Here is a 21373-nt window from a genome sequence, read left to right as displayed (position 1 = left end):
ATTACTATTCCACTCATGCCCGTTTCATCTTACGTTGTCGAAACGGGCTCTTTCTCTAGTTTTTAATAAATTTGCCAAAAATTCTATTGAATGTCACTTTAGATTGGGGAAAAAATTATTTTAAATGATTTTAGCGCAGGGCAACAACATAGCAAAATGTGAGAAAAGTGAAGGGGTCTAAATTCTTTCTGAATCCACTGTATAATACACAAATGTTCTAGCGATGCAATAAGAAATGCGTGATGACACCTTCACCCATAGGAAACTTCATACCTACCATCAACAGCATCACCACTTGATGGAACATGGTTACCAAGTTCCTTCTTCAACCGATGGATGCTGTCCTCAAAGTTGGCATGCTTGCTGAAGTCAATATACAGTTTGGCTCCTAATATAGCACCCAGCCAGCCATCTGGTTTGTAATTTTTGTCCATCATGAGAGGAATGATGTCTTTGCGCAGCTCAAAGCTGTATTCAGCCTCTGTAATTAGGAAATCATAAGAGCCTTTCAGGAATGATTGGGGTAACCTTTCGAACTGCCACTTTTGTCTCGGCATTGTTTTGTTTTTATTAACATGACTGATAAGGATTAATACATACAAGTTTTTTTATTCATTAATATATAAAACAAATTTGTTTTCTCTGACTCCGAAAGCCCGGGTCTGCAGCCAGCCACTCCATCTAAGGATGTGAAATGAAGGTGTTTTATATAGCATCTTTCTACAGTAAACACTACTGTCTTTAGGATATGTGCTTAGAAAAAAAATACTTTAGAAACCAATTGTACTTACTATGGGTCATAACTAGCAAAGATAAAATCTTAGGAAAGACCAGTTAAAACACAGGAGATGTCTGGCCAGCTTGCCTGGGGGAACACAGGTGGGCTAAGATTAAAGGGCATTAATAGCCTTTAGCCTTAGGTAAACAAGCCTTAAACAGAATTTACTTTAAATAAGAACTTTTCTTTATTTTGTAGTATCAATCTTTTCTCAATTTTTTGCATAAACTTTTAGTAAAACTTTTAAAACAAAGATATTTGGTCTGTGGACGGCACGGTGGCGCAGTGGGTAGCGCTGCTGCCTCGCAGTTAGGAGACCTGGGTTCACTTCCCAGATCCTCCCTGCGTGGAGTTTTCATGTTCTTCCCGTGTCTGCGTGGGTTTCCTCCCACAGTCCAAAGACATGCAGGTTAGGTGCACTGGCGATCTTAAAATTGTCTCTAGTGTGTGTGCTGGGCTTGTGTGCCCTGCGGTGGGCTGGCACCCTGCCCGGGGTTTGTTTCCTGAATTGCGCCCTGTGTTGGTTGGGATTGGCTCCAGCAGACCCCCATGACCCTGTAGTTAGGATATGGCAGGTTGGATGATGGATGGATATTTGGTCTGTGGAATTATTTCAACATGTGTCACACTTTTGCCAGAATCCTATGAAGCAAGCTAAAAGCTGCTTCAATTGGACTAGGAGGATAAAGGCTTTGCATCAATATACTTTGTGAGAGAGATGGCAGGCTGGGAGTGGCATCCCTGTTGGAGCAGAACTGGGATCCTTACCTGGCAGGGATGCCAATAGTGTGGAAGGGCAGGGGAAGACAATTTATTCAGGACATTGTCTCCCCCAACACCTTAGGTGGCAGCCCTCCTGAGCTTTGGTACCACTACGGAGACCCACAAGGCATATTGGGAATTGTAGTCAATTTGGCCAGACCTGTTGGGTCCTTAAGGTGCGCCCAGGGGACGCTGAGGTGATTTACGAGCCTTACTTCACAGGGCTCTAGACATACCCGCAAGTATTCCTGAGCCACAGTATCGGGACAATTGAAGTGCTCCTGGGATTTACATAAAAGGAGCAGCCTCCTTCATCCAGGTGAGCCAGAGTGGGGAGGCAGCAGATGAAGCTTGCCTGGAGGAATGGAGGAGAAGGAAAGAGCACTGAGAACTGTATTATGCATGCTGTGTGCATTTTGAAGCCTGTATTGTGAAGATATTGAAAGGGTTAAAATCTTTGTATTAATCAGGACTTGTGTCAGGAGTGTGGGAGGCTGCATTGCCCCCTGGTGGTCATAAATTGTAACTGGGGTAGCCTGGAGTGGAAGGAATAGGATGAGTTTATGAGCCTATGGAGATGTACCAGTGGAGGTGTGTGGTAGGAGGAGGAGGAGGAGGTTGGAAGCTTGCACCGCCATATGACGAACCTCCTGGATTGGGACCTGAGTGTGGCGGGTGACACCTCAGCCCCACACTGGAACCGTGTGAGATTGTTTACAGGAGGATTTTATATATAAGCATGGGCTGGAATAGGGGCTAAGTCAAACCTAAACAGGGGAGCTGCCTTGCACTGTCATATCCCATTGGTCTGGGAGGTACATCAAGGGTGCTGCATTAACATAAGGACCTGCTAACAAAGAAACTCTCTCTCTCTCTCTTGGCTTCCATTTTCAGACAGGTTGTGCTTCCTGTTTCTACATTTTTGTTTAAAGCCCATGTGAGAGCCAAGACCAGGCCAGAACAGAAACAATCAACATAAGACAGAGAGCCACCTGGTAGCCTGCTGTCCAGGTTATATTATTGTGCCACACACATTGTGCTCTGCTTAGAGTTTGTGCATATTACCCACAATTCATGAATGAATGAATGTGTCACCTTCTCTCCTGCCACTTGTGGTGCTCTGTCTAATGGCCTGATGTTAGAGATGTAAAAGGAAAGAGGACATGCTGAACTACAATAGCAGTCAACCCTGACAGTGCGGTAAAAGTATGGGACTGGGACATTCTGTTAAGTGATCCACACATCACACATGTTTAGAATAAAATAAAATATATTTATTCTTACAAAGCACCTCCAACAATCATCCACAATAACAAGATAAAGTAAACAATTTCCTCCTTCTTTTTTTACCTCCACTGAGTGTTGCCCGCTGCCTCCCGACTCTGACTTTCTGATGTGAGGCAGTGGACTCCTTGTAAGTCAGACCCGGGAATGTTGCCAGTTGTTATGGCGTGTCTTTGAGGAAGCACTTTGGGGCCATAGGAAAAGTACAGCAACCCCCCCAAAGACTGCACTCTCCATTGATACCCAAGTATATCCCAACAGAGCTGCACTTCTGGACTCCCAACTCCCAAGCACCCCTGCTGGAGTCCTGACTGGGCTACCATACGAGGATCACTGCCACCTACAGCATGGGTGAAAACAGGGTCACCTTAGGACACTACCATGAGATAACAACTCTTCAAAGGTAACTTACAAGTGTATTTACATTTTTGGCCTACACTTGTATCAAAAGCAACTTACGTCATTTGAGATACAATTGGTTACATATTTTTTTTTGCGTTTTTCCAACTGGAGCACAGACATGTGAAGTGGCTTGCTCAGGGTCACACAGTGTAAGTGGTGGGATGTGAACCTACAACCTCATGGTTTGAAGTCCAAAGCCTTAACCACTGCGTCACACTGCCTGCCTAATATGGAACTATAGTGCCATTGTAGGTATTTACAGTTTATAGCTGGTGAATGGGCATGCATGCGGCATGGATGTCTTATCCTAAATCCATGATCTTTAAAGGGATGGTAATGCCGGTGCATGGGTTTTATCACAAATCAGTAGGAATCTGTAAATTATTTGCATTTTGCACAAGTATGCAGCATTCAAACTGTAAAAAAAATTGCAATTTAGATGCTATAAGTGCCCAGGTGGGAGGAGGACTTCTTGCCTGGCTGGAAAGCCATAATTGAAGGATGGCCTGGTTACAGACATTACCCGGTCGGGTTGCCTTATAATTTCCATCCTGGCTGGGATACTGGAAGGAAAGATGAACCGGTGAGAGCTGGAGACCAGGAGTAGCTCCCGCACATTAATAGGTGGCAGTGTTCCTTGTCACTAGTCCCAGTTTGGTCACCCACTGTGCTGCATGGGAATTGGAGTCTGGAAGTGCAGATAGAGGGGACTGCCGGGGGAGGACCTCCTTGGTTTACGTATGACCACTGCCATATCTCATGGATTTGAGTAGGGTGGAAGAGGGTGAAACTCACTGGAGGAGAGGAAAGAGTGCAATTAATTGTATATTGGCTGTAGTGATTGTTATTTCAGAGCTGTGTGGATTTGAAATCCTTTATTTGAACCCAGAGTTGTGCTGGGTCTTGTGTGTATGAGGTTAGGGGGGCTTGGTGGCACCCCCTACTGTTCATAATGCATACAGGTAAGCAACACAACAAGCACCATGGAAAGTAATCCATCCACTGTGTTGGAATATGTTTTTCTTCTATGATCAATCAGGGAATGAAACGTTGTAATGAGCAGGATCCAATCACGGAAGGGCCACGTAATAAACTGAAACCAATCAGAGTGTGGTTAGAATCTGCATTTTTGAAAAACTGCATTTTCATCTGTCCAGTCAACTGCTCCGAGGCTGTGTTTTCAGAGGTATGCAGCTCTGGAGAAGTCTCCATTTTCGAGGATTGAAATATTGTGGACAAGACGTGAAAATGGAGAGTGATGTCTGCATCTTTAAACAAAAACATAGCAGTGTGGACAGAGCCTTAGAGTGAAAACCAGCTTCTATAAGTTGAATCTACTGAAATACTAATGCGTACCTGTCCTGCAGCTTGGGCTCTCCTTGTACTTGGCAGAGATACACATGATGACAATATATGCATGTTCAACAGCCTCAGCCATGGCCTGCAGGGTAGATCCGGCCATTTTCTCCACATCCATCCACACATTGAGGCCAGCATTCTGCAAAGAAGCAACGTTCAGGGTGCATTAGAGGTAACGCAAAGGTTTTTGTCGGGACAATGCTGATACTCGTGATCTTCTGTAAGGTCAGGGCTGGTCTAAACCTTTTATTCAATTAATTTTATTTAATTACAATGGCATTAAGCAGCTACCTTTAAAGGCATTGTCACTACAGCCATATCTGCACCAGTTCACATTCAGAATAAACTATGCAGGGCTGTAGAGACGAGAGGCCTGTTTCTTTATTACCCACTGTACACAACGTAGGTCCAAGTTAAAGGACAGAAAACAAGAAATCTCTGTTATGTGTGGGCCATTCCAGACAACAGTCACACATGTCACATATCTGTGGGGACTCTGACCCATTTTCTTGTGCTGTTCAGTCTTTCTCCCTGTAAGAAAGCCCCCCTTTCAATAAGGCATAATAAATTGCAATAGCTGGCATCTGTTAATATTTTTTATGATGTGAGGTGTCTTCAAGAGTTCAGGATTTCAAACAAATTTTATTTTTTATATATTATCCTTTCATAGTGAACATAATTCCAGTGCTCTTTACACACCCGTTACAATTGTTAATGAATTTCTTGTACCCCACCAGCACCTCACATGACTATCTCAGGACACGCAAACTGCATTTTAGGTCCCTGAAAATGAACCTTTTGAAAAACTCCTTCCAGGGTGAAGATGTTTAGAAACTCTGTCTTCCCTGTTTACATGTAGACAGGGAAAACGGAGTTTTTGGCTTATAATGTCAGAGTGTGCGCCGGTATGTCTTTTGATTGACATTAGTATGTGCGCCATTATCTGTTTGGTTTACATGAGGTAATTTAATGCAATGGTGGTCATAGCTAAATTAGCACTGGTGTTAACCTTGTTTACATTTAAACGTACAATTACTGTACCACTATATTGAGCAACAGAGGCATCAGAATGTGTTACAGAGGTCACTGTTACATCGAACACTCCGACGACACAGAATCAGTCACCAGCATCGCCAGTTTTGGACGAGACCCGGTCGGACCTCTAGTTGTTGTGACAACTTTGAAAATGAAGTGGTTATTGCTGAAGAATGATGACAGAATTTTCGTTTGTCAAGCACATTGCTGTTATCTTTGAGTGAGCTGCATCACCCACACATCGAAGTTAAAGACAACCATAATGAGATCACCTGTTAGTGTTGTCAAAAAAGTTGCCTGGATACTCTACTATTTAGCAGATGAGTAGAGATTATGTAAGATGGCAAACGCCTTTGGGTTGTCAAGACAGGTGGTTTCTCAAATAGTAAGGCGAGTGTGTGATGGAATTCCAGTCCACTTGGGCCCTGTGTATACACAATTACCTGTCATGGAGTCCAAAGTAGAGGAACTGTAGCAGGGTTTCACCAGGACTCATACAGAAATAAAGCAGCCATCCACAAATTCCATGGATTATTTGAACAGAAAGGGGGTGTGACAGACGTGTGGGGCACTTGCACCGGGGGGAAGCCTGGGGAGAGAGTATTCTCAGGACATTATCTCTTCCAGGATGCTAGAAGGCAGCCCCCCTTAGGTTGCAGCAGCACCATGGAATCTCACAGAGCCTGCTGGGAGTTGGAGTTTGTCACAGCCGTGTTGGGTGCCATGGGTTCTACCAGGGTGTGTTGCAGAGACTGCAGAGCCCTACTATACTGGGCTTCCACTACACCTGGGAGTACTTCCCAGAAGCAGCATAAAAGAAGCTCAGCAGCCATTACTCTGGGAGCCAGAGTTGGAAGGGAGAAGACATAGCTTGCCGGAGGAGAAGTAGTGGAGGTGAAGGACAAGAGAGAAGAAAGAGAAGAAGAGGAAGATAAAGGACAAAGTGCTTTATTTGTACTTATTGTACTGCAGACTGTGCTGTGCAATGGTGGGAAACACTTTAGGGAAGAATTTCCCACAACAAAATAAAACATATCCTGTGCTTTGAACTGGTGTCTGCGTCTTGTCTGTGTTGGGTTTGGAGAACTGGAGTGCCCCTTGCAGGGCACATTGGGTTTCTCTTAGCATACAAGCCACCTATGATTACAAGTGTTCAGTTATTGACATCATAGTGAAATGGCCAGGTAGCGTTCACAACGCCTGTATTTTCGGCAATTCCATGTTGAACACATATTTGAAATAAAAAGGAGATGAACATTCATCTGAATGACACTCCCTTTGTTACCTACAGTATGCCTGTTTTGGGCTCTTCACGCAGATTTTTGTATTTTCATGTGATCAAATTTTTTTTAAATATGTGCGTGTGTGGACAGGATTTTTTTTTAAAAAACAAAGGAGGAAAACTCCCATTTAAAAAATATCCGGGTATGTGTGGATGAGGTCTTAGCTGTGGTGAAGGAGCCTTTGCACTGTGTATTGTGAAGTCTTTTAGGGCCTGGAAGGACTAGAAAAAAAGAATTAGGGTCACCTTGACTTCTTGAACTCCTCTTATATGATATGGGTGCCCTCTACCAGTTAGATTACTGCCGCCATCTATTTACTGGTGCAGGAACTAAGGAAATCTGTGAAGTTGTAAGAGTTCTGTCTGCCTCACACTATTACGATGCAGTATTTTCTCTAAATCTGCATCTCTCGCTGGATGATGAGCATGGCCTAGCTGTTCTTGCCTCTTAAAGAGAAGTGATAAAAGGCTGATAATTGAAAATGCTTATGCAGTCATAAGCGGCCCTGAGTCAGCTGCCTGCATAACACCAATAGTAATCTCTCTATATATAAAATCCAACATCTGTATGTCTGCCCATATTTCATGAGACAACTATTTAACGGATATTGATAAACTGCTATGCTTCTGTAAGAATGTCCTTTAGACAGATGAGACAAAACTTGGAGCTTTTTGGCAAGTCACATCAGCTCAATGTCCACAGATGAAAAAATGAAGCCTTCAAAGAAAAGAACAACAGACCTGCTGTGAAGCATGGAGGAGGTTCGGTTATGTTTTGGGGCTGCATGAGGTGCCTCGCGTCTGTGAAAGGAAAAATTAAATCTCAAGACTATCAGGACATTCTGGAGCGAAACATACTGCTCAGTGTCAGAAAGCTCTGTCTCAGTTGCAGGTCAGGGACCCTCCTACAGGATAAGGAGCCAAAACACACAGCTAAAAGCACCCAAGAATGGCTAACAACAAAACATTGGACTACTCTGACGTGGCCTTCTATGAGTCCTGATTTGAATCCTATCAAACATCTATGGAAAGAACTGAAGCTTGCAGTCTGAAGAAGACCCCCTTCAAAGCTGACACAGCTAGAGCAGTTTGTTCAGGATGAGTAGGCCAAACTACCTGAGGACGGGTGCAGAAGTCTCATGGAGAGCTTCGGGAATCACTTCAGTGTAGTGATTGCAAACTCTAAAGGTTGTGCAACAAAGCAGTAGGTTTAAGGGTCCCATCAATTTTTTGCCCGTGCCATTTTCATTTGTGTTCTTATTTGAAATATTCTGTTGAATCCAAGCTCTAAAGCAAAGTCTGATTTTTGTTATATATGGAATAAACAATGATGGATGGCAATTGCTTTTGTTAGTTTTAAGTTATTTCAGAGACAATTGTGGGTTCTTCTTTTTTTCGTGAAGGGGGTATCAACAAATGTGTCCACATCTGGTGGGCTGGAGCCTCAACACACCTCCAAACTTGTCTACCATTTTCTATAAATTTGAAAGACATCTTGCCCACATTGGCACTTTACGATGGAGGCTATGAGGCATGGGGCACCACCAGAAAATAAAAGCCTAAAAACTTACCGTAGAAGCAGCAAAAGTTTCAATGTATGAAAGCATATCTCCGTGTTTCTATCGCATTATATGTGACAAGACAAGGGATCTGGACAGAATCATTGTATCGCATATTCCTGGTACTACTTTTCTCATGGTAAGGACATGTTTTCGATTCGCTTATGTTGTGAGAATTCTCACATAAATCTGGAATTAAATTAAAACAAAATCAGTTACATGGCACAAAAAGATTACTGCGATGTCTGTCAGGAGGAACTCATGTCCCTGGGGGCTGACAGGTTGCTGCTCAGGAAGACTATGGATAAAGCACACGGCTGATCTTCTTTTAAAATGGCTGAATCTCATAATAGTGGTGGGTTTTGTTTTGTTAAAAAACAATATGTTGTAGTGTGCAGCTGGGGCCCTCGCCCGGGCCGGGACGCCTCCACGCTGAGAGGACCAGGGAAGCAAGCATGGCCAGTACATTACCTCCCCCGGGACACTAGTTGGCAACCCCCCTGGGTTGCAGCGGTGCCTCAGACTCCCGCAGGGTTTCATGGGAGTTGGAGTTTGGTGCAGCCCTGTTGGGATCCGCAGGCGCCGCCAGGGGGTGCTGCAGCTGGAGTTGCTGAGCCCTTATGGGCAGACCTTCCACCACACTCAGGAGGTGCTGCCGGAAATGAAGTCATCAAGCACCTGAGGCACTTCTGGGTGTATTATAAAAGGAGCCAGCAGCCACTACTCCGGAGGCCAGAGTCGGGAGGAGGAAGACGAAGCTTGCGGAGGAGGAGTGGAGGAAGAATAAGAGAAATATAAAAGTATTGTGTGGAGTTGTGCTTGTGGGGACAGGGAAGGCGTTGCCCACAGGCGAAGAAATAGAAATTAAACATTTATTTGTTTTATCAGTGTGCCTCCCGTGTCTGTCTGTGTCGGGTTGGTGCTCATATAGCGCCTTTTTGTCACAACGTATAAACTACTTTACAGTGTGTGCGCTATTGCAAGACATAGATCAATATTCGACAACTAGATGCACTCGATGTTTTTAAGTTTTCTCCTCCGTGATCCCTAGCTTCCATTGTGAAGCACCACTGTGAGCAAGATATTTCTATATTTTTTAATTTATAGAAAATGCTTAACTTTAGGGCGGCACGGTGGCGCAGTGGGTAGCGCTGCTGCCTCGCAGTTGGAGGACCTGGGGACCTGGGTTCGCTTCCCGGGTCCTCCCTGCGTGGAGTTTGCATGTTCTCCCCGTGTCTGCGTGGGTTTCCTCCGGGCGCTCCGGTTTCCTCCCACAGTCCAAAGACATGCAGGTTAGGTGGATTGGCGATTCTAAATTGGCCCTAGTGTGTGCTGGGTGTGTTTGTGTGTGTCCTGCGGTGGGTTGGCACCCTGCCCAGGATTGGTTCCCTGCCTTGTGCCCTGTGTTGGCTGGGATTGGCTCCAGCAGACCCCCGTGACCCTGTGTTCGGATTCAGCGGGTTGGAAAATGGATGGATGGATGCTTAACTTTAGAACACAATTTTAGTTGGCAAATGTAAATGCACCATGTTAGTGAAGAAATAAGTCAGACTTGAAAAATACAGATAAACTTATCGTTTAATAGTGGTAGGGACTCAAAGACGGAATGTGTCAACTATGGTGATTGATTTCCATTACAGTACAGTGGAACCTCGGTTCACGACCATAATTCGTTCCAAAACTCTGGTCGTAACCTGATTTGGTCGTGAACCGAAGTAATTTCCCCCACAGGATTGTATGTAAATACAATTAATCCGTTCCAGACCGTACGAACTGTATGTAAATATTTTTTTTTTTTAAGTTTTTAAGCACAACTATAGTTAATCATACCATAGAATGCACAGCGTAATAGTAAACTAAATGTAAAAAACATTGAATAACACTGAGAAAACCTTGAACAACAGAGAAAACTTAACACTGCAAGAGTTTGCGCTATAGCGCTACGAACCGCTCGCTAAAAACACTTTTTTAATGAGTTGTAAGCACAGGGAAAAAAATGAACATTTGAAAAATCCGTAATTTAATAAACCACCAAGAAAAGTAACATGCACGCTACGAACCGATGTAAACAGAAGTGAAAAGAAAATTAAGCCCGGTGCATTCTTTAACTGCCTTCTCTACCTTATGTGTCCAGCCCTCTCTCTCTCACGTGCGCATGTGTGCGCCTGTGTGCGTGTGTGTGTGTGTGTGTGTCTCTCATGCGCCTGTGTGTGTCGCACTCTCTCTCTCTCGCTCGCTCGCTCGCTTGCTGCACAGGGAGATGCTGAACACGTGCGGAAATCATCGGCACGCACAAACCGAAAGGGAAACTGGCTTGTTCGTATACCAAGTGTGTGGTCGTGAACAGATGCAAAAGTTTGGCGAACTTTTTGGTCATAAACCGATTTGTATGTGTTCCGAAACGTTTGTGAATCGAGGTTCCACTGTATATCCCTTTGTTTCAAAGATCCTTCTTCCAGTAAAATATTGCCTTCGTGATAAAAATAAGTGGCTGAGTCAATCAAGCCACTGAACAGAATCCAAATGAATCACGTCCTTCATTTTCGTACCTCTAGTGCACAGGTGTCGAACTCCATTCCTGGAGGGCCGCAGTGGCTGCAGGTTTTCATTCTAACCATCTTGTTCATTAGTGGCCAGTTTTTTTGCTGCTAATTAACTTCTTTTGCCTTAATTTTAATTAACTTGACTCAGCCCCTTTGTTGTTTCTTTTTCCTAAATTAGCAGCAAAACAATAATGAGGCACAAAACCAGCTATCCACAATATCTGAAAATAAAGAAAGGTGAAGGTCTCAGTAAGACTGATCTCTCAGATCACCAAAACATTTTGATGGTGTTCTTAGAAAAAAACAGAAAATCAACCATTTTGGAAATGTCTGCTGTGGCAGAATGAGAGCAGCAACAAGCCATGTTGGAGTTTGAAGACCGAATTTAGCTGGTCATCTGTTAGCTCGTTTCACATCTCATTTCTGTTTGGCTGTCATTTAATGAAGAAATGAATCAAGTCAGAGCACTGAATCCTTAAAAACAGGGCTATTAAAACAAACAAAGGGCAAATGAGTGAATTAGCAGTGAAAACTGGTCACTGATTAGGAAATGGGTTAGAATGAAAACCTGCAGCCACTGCGGCCTTCCAGGCCCGGAGTTCGACACCCCTGCTCTAGTGATTGGGTTAATCCCTCCACTTTATAAAGGCCCATTGTATTCTCTCTTTAATTATCACAGGAGTAGTCAACTACAATAATCTAACTATATTTCATTTTTTTGGTATTAGAACAGTATCTTAAATTAAACTGATAATGCTAAAAAGCTAAAATAATATTCAATGAGGTAACAGCTACAAACCCAAAAAGTATACTCACTTGCAGTCGTTTCTTCACTTCCACCATGGTCTTCTGGTTATCCCATTGGTAGCTAATCATGATATGCTTTCCTGTATTGCCTGCAACATAAAGTACATCACAAGTTCAATGGACCAAGGGTCTCTGAACTAAATGCCTAATCTGCAATAAGGAACCAGAATAAAAACAACAGCAGCAAAAAGCCAAAGAGTTGTTTGAAAAAAATGGGTATCATGAACGATACAACAAAATAGATTCCTAATGAGCTGGTTGTTAAATTGAATGAGGGAGATCAGGTTTGTTCTTTTATCAGCTGTTCTCAGGAGAATATCCTGGGATGAAAGTAAAACATCACTACTTAAGAATGCATAGATTTGTTAAAGTGAAATTTTTAATCAGCTTAATTATGTAAAGATAATGACACATCATATCATATTTAAAATTGCTCCATCCTGGGTATGACGTTAATCTGCACCCAGCCCCTGCAAGCAGGTCCTCCAACTTGCTGGGAAAACTTGGTGGGTGCTCCAGCCACTGTAAGAAACCTCACACTGTTCCACTCCATTCAAACGAATGTGGTGCTGAGGGGTCACCCGTTGCACTGCTCTGCTCGGGTCCAAATCTGGGATCCTGAGGTGGTTCGTCATGTGGTGGGTGCGGCAATGTGCTGTATCAGTGCAATGTCCCCTCCGAACCCAGTGAAGCCTCATAACATGAAGGGTCTCATTGATAAGGAATCAAAAATCATTACCTATATTTAACATCTTGTTTTCCTCTGCTTGCTTTTCTATCACCCACTTGGCCCCACTGGCGGCAATTGAAAGCAGCCTGTCGGAATCGGTGCTTAGCGTATCCAGCAGCTTCATCAGCTTGTCATCTTGAAAAATATTGTGAAATGTATTAGGGCATGAAAGGCAAACATGGAAAGTAATGTCAAGACACACCAAACACATTTCTTTGTGCTTAAAAGTATGTGACATGCAATAATAACAGACTGGACATAATTATTGATGAAAGATAAAACAAGAGACATCTTTATTTGTGATGCACATTCAGATAACGTACTCTCTTCCAGTTTTTCCCGCAGACTTTCATCAAAGGCAAGCTGCCAAATCACTTTTGCGGCGTACATCTTCTCCGTTGTGCTTCCCTCCTCCAAACATTCGATCAACATGGGAACAGCCCCAGCTTCATAAATCTAAAAAACAGAAGAGCACCACACTACAGTGTATGGCTGCTTTCCAATGAATGACTCAGAGACATTTAAATATAGCACACAGAGCAGGGCCATAGGTGACAGTCTAAACCATTACCTCACAAACACCACTTTCCTGTCATCGGGGATTAGGGAAATTAATATTTTTTTAACTGCGTCCATGTCTATCACTGAGGAGGACCCCATCAGGACCAGAATTACAAGTAGTTTCAGGTGGCACAAGATGGGAGTCGGGTAATAAGGCGTACTGGCACCACAAAGAGGCCTGCCAGTATAGATAGGGTATCTCCAATAGGGGGCGATAATGAAAAACAGTAGGCGTCCAGTGGATTCTGAAAGTTCTCAGCCCCCTTCATTATCCACAATTTATTGTGTTGTAGGTTTCGTTTTTTAATTGATTGTAATTAAAAGCAAATAACAGTCCATACAGCTAAATCAAATTTAGGTCAGGTCAGCTCAGGATGGGGACCATGCTCAAGTACAGCGTGTTGCCGCACCCACCACACAACAGAACACCTCAGGATCCTGGCTGGTTGTTCCTTGTCTTCTTAGAGAGTCAACACTGGGGGCCTGTTAAAGCCCATTGTGGCACTCCTTGTGTGATTTTGGGCTAGAAAAAAATAAATTTCATTGTATTGTATTATATTTTCATATTCAAGTTCTCAACATGCAAATATATTTTAATTTATGTGGGTCAATGGGTGGGGCATTGAACCTCAGTTTCCCACAATTCTTTGTCCTTCGTAGCTTAGCTGTAGCCATATAAAGAGGTTCTATTCAATAAGGGCGCGCACAAAAAGGCGACCTTCAAAAGGGCGACGTCAATTGGGCGCGGAGAACAAAAGCGCACATAAATAAAAGCGATCTTCAAAGGGGCGACCTAAATTGAGCGCCGAATAAAGGCGAGCTTCAAAAGGACGACCTCAATTGAGCGCCGAATAAATGCGCGCGCAAATAAAGGAGCGCTTCAAAAGGATGACCTTCGGAGCGAATTAAATTAATTGTCCTTGATTATGCTAATAGACCGCATCTCGAATATCTACGTGGCATTGCACATAATCTACAGCTTCAAGTGTAACTTGCTTTCACCTTTTTATACATTCAGTCATTGCCTTAATCTAATTTTCTGTAATTTTGAAAACAAGGAAATATAGAGAGCTTTAGAAATAGTTCGTTAGAAGTTCATGCATTAATTAATTGGATGTTTTAATATTCTTGCTTTCACCTTTTTATATGTTCAATCATTGCCTTTATCTAATAAATTTTCTGTAATTTTGTTGCGTTTGCCTTTATTCGCTGCGCCCAATTGACGTCACCCTTTTGAAGCACTCCTTTATTTACGCGCGCCTTTATTCGGCGCTCAATTGAGGTCATCCTTTTGAAGCTCGCTTTTATTTATGTGCGCTTTTATTCGCCGCGCCCAATTGAGGTCGCCCTTTTGAAGGTCGCCTTTATGTGCGCGCCCTTATTGACGGATACCATATAAAGATAATGTGAAACAATATAAAAATAATGCAGTTCAGAAATATTTTTGCACCTATTTAAGCATATTTTGGAATGATACGTTCAATACTTTGTAGAATGGTCAGAACATCGTTTCCAGTTTGTTTAAATTTAATTCTTTTTGTTTAAAAATATGAAATGAATTAATAGATAATACAGTTGTAGTACTAGGGTGCTGTACCGTGTTAGCCAGTTAATATTTATTACTCATTTCTTAATGAGGTGGATTAAAAAAATCGTATAAGTAATGGAAAAAGAAGCATAAATTAAACGAAAATTACGGATTATGGAACGTCCATCCATCCATCCATTTTCTAACCCGCTGAATCCGAACACAGGGTCACGGGGGTCTGCTGGAGCCAATCCCAGCCAACACAGGGCACAAGGCAGGAAACAATCCCAGGCAGGGTTTCAACCCACCGCAGTTATGGAACGTCTTCATAGTGAATAAAATAATCACTACTATATCACATTATTTTGAAAAGTAAAGAAATTACTACTGTATCACCTTATTTTAAAAAGTTATAACAATAAAGAGTCCGATTGAGTCATCGATCAACTATAGGGGAATGGGACGGAGAAGGAGGTGGTGAAAACCGTAGAGGGGGAAATTATATCTCTGTATTATAAAAGGAAATCTTGGGACGAGACTTTCTCAGAGATAATTTCAAGTAAAGGCGAGAGATAATTTCAGGTCCCGTGAGACGAGACTTTTTGCCAAGAGATTTTGACAAATCCCGCCCTCCTCTCAAACATTTACAATCTCGCCCACAGTCCAATCACTTCTCATTCGTGTGAATGCTACTGTCAGACACAGTTCCTGCGCTCTCAGCTCCAAGCGGGGTCGGAAATAAAAGACAAAGAGTAGAAGACAAAGTAGAACGTCGTAAAGAGGTTCAAACACGTTGGCACGATACATATGCAGAGCAGGTTAGAGGTTATGAAAGTACTAAAATTTGAAAGTCTCAAAAAACTGATAGTAAAGATCACATTAGCGCTAACAAAAGGAAATTATTACTTGGTGAAATAACGGAACAGTGGAAAGAGATCGAATATATGGACATAGGTGATATGACAGAAGTATGTAGATATTGTTCGGCTTTAAACTTTAAGTCGGAGACTTGTAGATCATCTAATTTGTGTTGCCATCAGGGAAAAGTAGTGTTTCTTCCCAATGAAGAGGTGTATCCGCGAGGATTAAAACATTTGTTGTTTGGTGAATGTGAAATCCACATACGCAAGCAGCAGAGATGTGAAGTGGCTGGCGCATAGCGCCCGCATGGGGGTTTGCGAGCGAAGCAAGCAGGGGGCAGAGCCCCCTAGTAGTACTACAAAAAATAAAAAAATATAAAGCATCCCGTTTCCCCTTCAGCGTAAATAAAGATAAACTATAATGTAATACAGGCTAATTTTTGTCATGTTAAATATTGTAATTAAACAGTTACTTCAGAACTACAATTATTCGTTGTTTTCAGATTTTGTGAGACGGTTTTGCTGTGAAGTTTGTTGTATGGGGTAAAAAAAGATCAAAATCACGTGACTTTAACACAGTCGAAGTGAGAAATATCGATTGAAGTGGCTACAGCTACGAAGGACAAAGAATTATGGAAAATCAAGGTACATGCCCCATCCATTGACCCAAGCTAATTAAAATATATTTGCATGTTGAGAACTTGAAAATGAAAATGCAAAGTGGAAAATGAAAATTCAATGAGCAGCAGGTGGCGCCAGTACTTATTTGTGTTTTACTTTCATTTTGCTGCTTCATTGCTGTTCAGGTTGAAAATGAAATTGTAAATGGCATTATTTCGTATTATTTTTCATTTTTGCACATAGACTTTGAAAAATAAATGGCAAAAGAGAGACTGCATTTTCATTGTATAATTTTAATTTTCATTTCCTTTTTTTTCAGAAAATGCCTCCCATAACTAGGGAGTGTCACAGAATAGAGTATGCGTTTGCCAGTATGATACATGGCAGCAGAGGGCTGCCACATATTTTGTGTGTTTCTACCCACCTTATTGAACAGGCAGCCTGGGAGTCACATGCCACCTTGAAAGACAGCATGGGCCCCGGCCAGTGCCCATTGTGCCCATACATTCGGACAGCCTTGCTTTGGGGGCTCATTCACACAGAGAAGCAGAAAAGGGTTTATTGCATGCATTCCTCTAACAGGAAAATGGAATATCTTGGCATTCAGGAAGGAATTGAAAAGGTACCACGTGAGAAATTGGGCATCAAACGAAAAGAATTGGGAGTTCAGGGTGTGGTGTGTAGATTGGTGCAGAATTGGCTCAGACACCGAAGCAGGGGGTGATGGTGTGAGGAACTTTATCAGAATTGGGTGGAGTTATGAGTGGTATCTTTCAGGGGTCAGTGCTGGGGCTGCTGCTATTTTTAGTATTTATAAATGATTTGGCTGCAGTGGGTTGGCGCCCTGCCCAGGATTGATTCTCTGCCTTGCGCCCTGTGTTGGCTGGGATTGGCTCCAGCAGACCCCCGTGACCCTGTCTTCGGTTTCAGCGGGTTGGAAAATGGATGGATGGATAAATTATTTGGATAGGAATGTATGTAACAAGCTGGTCAAGTTTGCAGATGATACCAAGCTAGGTGGACTAGCAAATAATTTGGAATCCGTTAAATCATCGGAGAGGGACTTGGGCAGCATACGGTTTGGGCAAATTTTGGCAGATAAAATTTAATGTCAGTAAATGTAAAGAATTACACATAGGAAGTAAAAATGTGAGGTCTGAATAAACAATGGGAGATCTGAAAATCGAAAGTCCACTTTATGAGAAGGACTTAGGAGTCGTAGAGGACTTGTTACTATAAACTGTCAGACAGAGTTTGAAAGTCATTAAGAAGTCAAACAGAATGTCAGGTTATATAGCGCCTTGATGTGTGGAGTACAAGTCACAGGAGGTTCTGCGCAAGCTTTATAACACACTGGTGAGGCCTCATCTGGAGTATTGTGTTCAGTTTTGGTTTCCAGGCTACAAAAAGGACATAGCAGCACTGGAGAAGGTCCAGAGAAAAGCGACTGGGCTGAGTCCAGGGCTTCAGGGGATGAATTGTGAGGAAAGAATAAAAGAGCTGAGCCTTTACAGTTTAAGGAAAAGGAGATAAAGAGGAGACAAGGCTGAAGTGTTTGAAATTATAAAGAGAATTAGTCCAGTGGATCAAGACTGGGACTTCAACAAGATCACAGGGACACAAACTTGTTAAGGGTAAATTTCACACAAACATCAGGAAGTTTTTTCTTCACACAGTGAACCACAGACACTTGGAGTAAGTGACCGGGTAGTGTGGTAGACAGGAGAATTTAGGGAGCTTCAAAACTTGACTTGATACTATTGTAGAAAATTTAAGGGGACAGGACTGCCGAGTTTTGTTGGGCTGAACGTCCTGTTCTCATCCAGAATGTTCTAATTCCTGTAACAGAAACCTAAAAATGAAGCATCAGTTTGACAAAACATCTTAATAAAACACAAAAAGATTATCACAGGCATCAGGTTTATTTTAGAATTCATGGTGGCTGATGATGATGTTAATGTTGAAACATTTTAACAAACGCTCAAAGATTACTTGCCCGTGTAAATGTGGATTATTATTCAGTGCAAGTAAAAGCACTGAAGCAGTGGATGAATAGAAACAGCTGATCTGGAGAGCTTCACAATCTTTAATTTACTTAACTTAATTAAAAGATAGGTAACAGAGGGAAAAAAGAATACACATCTTTACTTAATTAGCTTCAGATTGCAACATACATACTGATTATTGGGAGGGATTTTCAAAACATTCTTGTATATACTTGCACAGGCAGAGAAACTATATAATTACACTTGTTATCGCCATTTTACCTTAACTTTATTTGCTTCACAAGTTGCAATTAGAGCCAAACCTTCAGCAATTTCTTCACATCTGTATCCACGACAACGGCGATTTTGAGAATTCAGAGCCCCTTGGAGGAGTTTCAACATGATATCTATGGCACCTGAAACATGAATCAGATGTAATTGCTAAATTGTAGTTGATGTGACATTTTTGTATAAGTCTCTGTTCAACAAACGTGCTAAGTGCCACAGTAATCATTTTACCAAACAAAACTGCATACATTTGCTTATTATCATATATCCATCCATCCATCCATTATCCAACACGCTATACCCTAACCACAGGGTCACGGGGGTCTGCTGGAGCCAATCCCAGCCAACACAGGGTGCAAGGCAGCAAACAAACTCCAGGCAGGGTGCCAGCCCACCGCAGTATCATATTTTCAAAAGTGAATATTTAATGTATACAATGGCAGGACAAAGTATGTGAATCCTTCAGAATGACTTGGATTTCTACATTAATTGGTCATAAAATGGGATGAGTACAGCAGCAGACCTCTGCAGCCACATGATTCAGTAACTCCGCTGGACAGCCAATTGGATTGCAGGATTTTGTCACTTGATTTAGTTGACTTGAGGCAGATAACTCCTCCCCCAACCCTAATCTTAACCAGAGTGTAACCAGGTGTTATCATTGACATATAATATAAAGCGACAACCTCCTCAATTGAGTGGAGTTCTGGAGGTCTGCAACTGGAGTCTATTGCATAAAATGCGATCTGATCTTTATTTAAGTCGTAAGTATAGACAAACTCAATATGCTTACGCTAATAACACACAAACATTCATAATTGTTCATGTCTTTATTATTTTGCAGATGACATTGTGGGTCCTCCCTGCGTGGAGTTTGCATGTTCTCCCTTTGTCTGCGTGGGTTTCCTCCGGGTGCTCCGGTTTCCTCCCACAGTCCAAAGACAAGCAGGTTAGGTGCATTGGTGATCCTAAATTGTCCCTAGTGTGTGTGAGTGTGTGTGTGTGTGTGCCCTGCGGTGGGTTGGCGCCCTGCCGAGGTTTGTTTCTTGCTTTGCGCCCTGTGTTGGCTGGGATTGGCTCCAGCAGACCCCCGTGACCCTGTAGTTAGGATATAACGGGTTGGATGATGGATGACATTGTGATCTGTAGTGAGAGTAGGGAGCAGGTCGAGGAGACCCTGGAGAGGTGGAAATCTGCTCTAGAGAGGAGAGGAATGAAGGTCTGTAGGAACAAGACAGAATACATGTGTGTGAATGAGAGGGAGGTCAGTGGAATGGTGAGGATGCAGAGAGTAGAGTTGGCGAAGGTGGATGAGATTAAATACTTGGCATCAACAGAGTAATGGGTATTAAGGAAGAGAGGTGAAGGAAAGAGTGCAGGCAGAGTGGAGTGGGTGGAGAAGAGTGTCAGGAGTGATTTGTGACAGACGGGTATCAGCAAGAGTGAAAGGGAAGGTCTACAGGATGGTAGTGAGACCAGCTATGTTATATGGGTTGGAGACGCTGGCACTGACCAGAGAGCAGGAGACAGACCTGGAGGGAGCAGAGTTAAAGATGCTGATTTGCATTGGGTGTGGCGAGGATGGATAGGATTGGAAATGAGGACATTAGAGGGTCAGCTCAGGTTGGACAGTTGGAAGACAAAGTCAGAGAGGTGAGATTGCATTGGTTTGGACATGTGCAGAGGAGAGATGCTGAGTATATTGGGAGAAGGATGCTAAGGATAGAGCTGCCAGGTAAGAGGAGAAGAGGAAGACCTAAGAGAAGATTTACGGATGTGGTGAGAGAGGACATGAAGGTGATGGGTGTGACAGTGCAAGATGCAAGGGACAGAAAGATATGGAAGAAGATGATCTGCTCTGGCAACCCCTAACAGGAGCAGCTGAAAGAAGAAGAAGTCTTTATTGAGCACACCCATCAAAAATTTACTGTACAGTGTACTATGGAGAAAGTAAGGGAAGCCTTGGATTTAATAACAGGTCAAACCTCCTTTGGAAGCAATAACCTCTAGCAAGTGCTTCAGGTAGTCATGGATCAGACCTGTGCAATGTTCAGGAGGAATTTTGTACCATTCTTCTTTACAGAACTGCTTCATCTCAGCCAAATTCTTTGGATGTCTGGTGTGAACGTCTCTTGAGATCATTCCATAACATCTTTATTGGGTTAAGCTCTGGGCTCTGACTTGGCCACTCCAAACAACAGATTTTTTTTTTTTTTGAAGCGTTTCTGTACTAGATTTACGATATGTAGGGTCATTATCAAATTTTACTGAGCTTCAGCTGGTGAACGGTCACACTGACATTATTTTGTTGGATAAATATATTTGAATACATAATGGGAGTAAAAAGTACCCCTTATGAGAATGATTTTCGAAGACATATTGAACTTGTCACTATCAACTGCCAGAAAGTGTGCAGAAGCCATTAAGAAGGCTAACAGAATGTCATGTTATATAGTGCCTTGATGTGTGGAGTACAAGTTCAAGGAGGTTCTGCTCAAGCTTTATAACACACTGGTGAGGCCTCATCTGGAGTCCTGGGTGCAGTTTTGGTCTTCCAGGTTACAAAAAGAACACAGCAACACTAGAAAATGTCCAGAGAAGAGCAACGAGGCTGATTCAGGTCTGCAGGGAAGGAGTTATGAAGGAGGATTAAAAGTTGAGCCTTTACAGTTTGAGCAAAAGGAGATTAAGAGGAGTTTAAGAGGAGACCTGTGTTTAAAATTATGAAGGGAATTAGTCCAGTGGATCAAGATGGTGACTTTAAAATGAGTTCATCAAGAACACGGGACACAGTTGGAAACTTGTTAAGGGGAAATTTCGCACAAATATTAAGAAGTTTTTCTTCACACAGAGAACCACAGACACTTGGAATAAGTGACCAAGTAGTTTGGTGGATTCTAGGATTTAGAGACCTTCAAAAGTCTATTTAATGTTATTTTAGAAGAATGAAGTGGATAGGACTGGTGAGCCTTGTTGAGCTGAAAGGCCT

At 42.6% G+C, this 21373-nt stretch overlaps 1 protein-coding gene across 1 annotated transcript in view; it reads right to left on the bottom strand.

The window, feature by feature from the left end:
- LOC127526151 (uncharacterized) overlaps positions 1–21373 on the bottom strand; it is a 53235-nt gene that overhangs the window by 13089 nt on the left and 18773 nt on the right. Inside the window, exons 7-12 of the mRNA XM_051920698.1 lie at positions 18379–18512; positions 12865–12997; positions 12551–12676; positions 11821–11900; positions 4583–4724; positions 278–481 (exon numbers count right to left, since the gene is read on the bottom strand). Coding sequence (XP_051776658.1) covers positions 278–481; positions 4583–4724; positions 11821–11900; positions 12551–12676; positions 12865–12997; positions 18379–18512 — 819 coding nt within the window. The remainder of the gene's footprint in view (positions 1–277; positions 482–4582; positions 4725–11820; positions 11901–12550; positions 12677–12864; positions 12998–18378; positions 18513–21373) is intronic.

Source organism: Erpetoichthys calabaricus, chromosome 17 (genome assembly GCF_900747795.2).
Source record: "Erpetoichthys calabaricus chromosome 17, fErpCal1.3, whole genome shotgun sequence".
In the NCBI taxonomy this organism is placed as follows: Eukaryota; Metazoa; Chordata; class Cladistia; order Polypteriformes; family Polypteridae; genus Erpetoichthys; species Erpetoichthys calabaricus.
The sequence above is the reverse complement of the archived record's forward strand: the minus strand, read 5'-3'. Positions and strand labels throughout refer to the sequence as shown.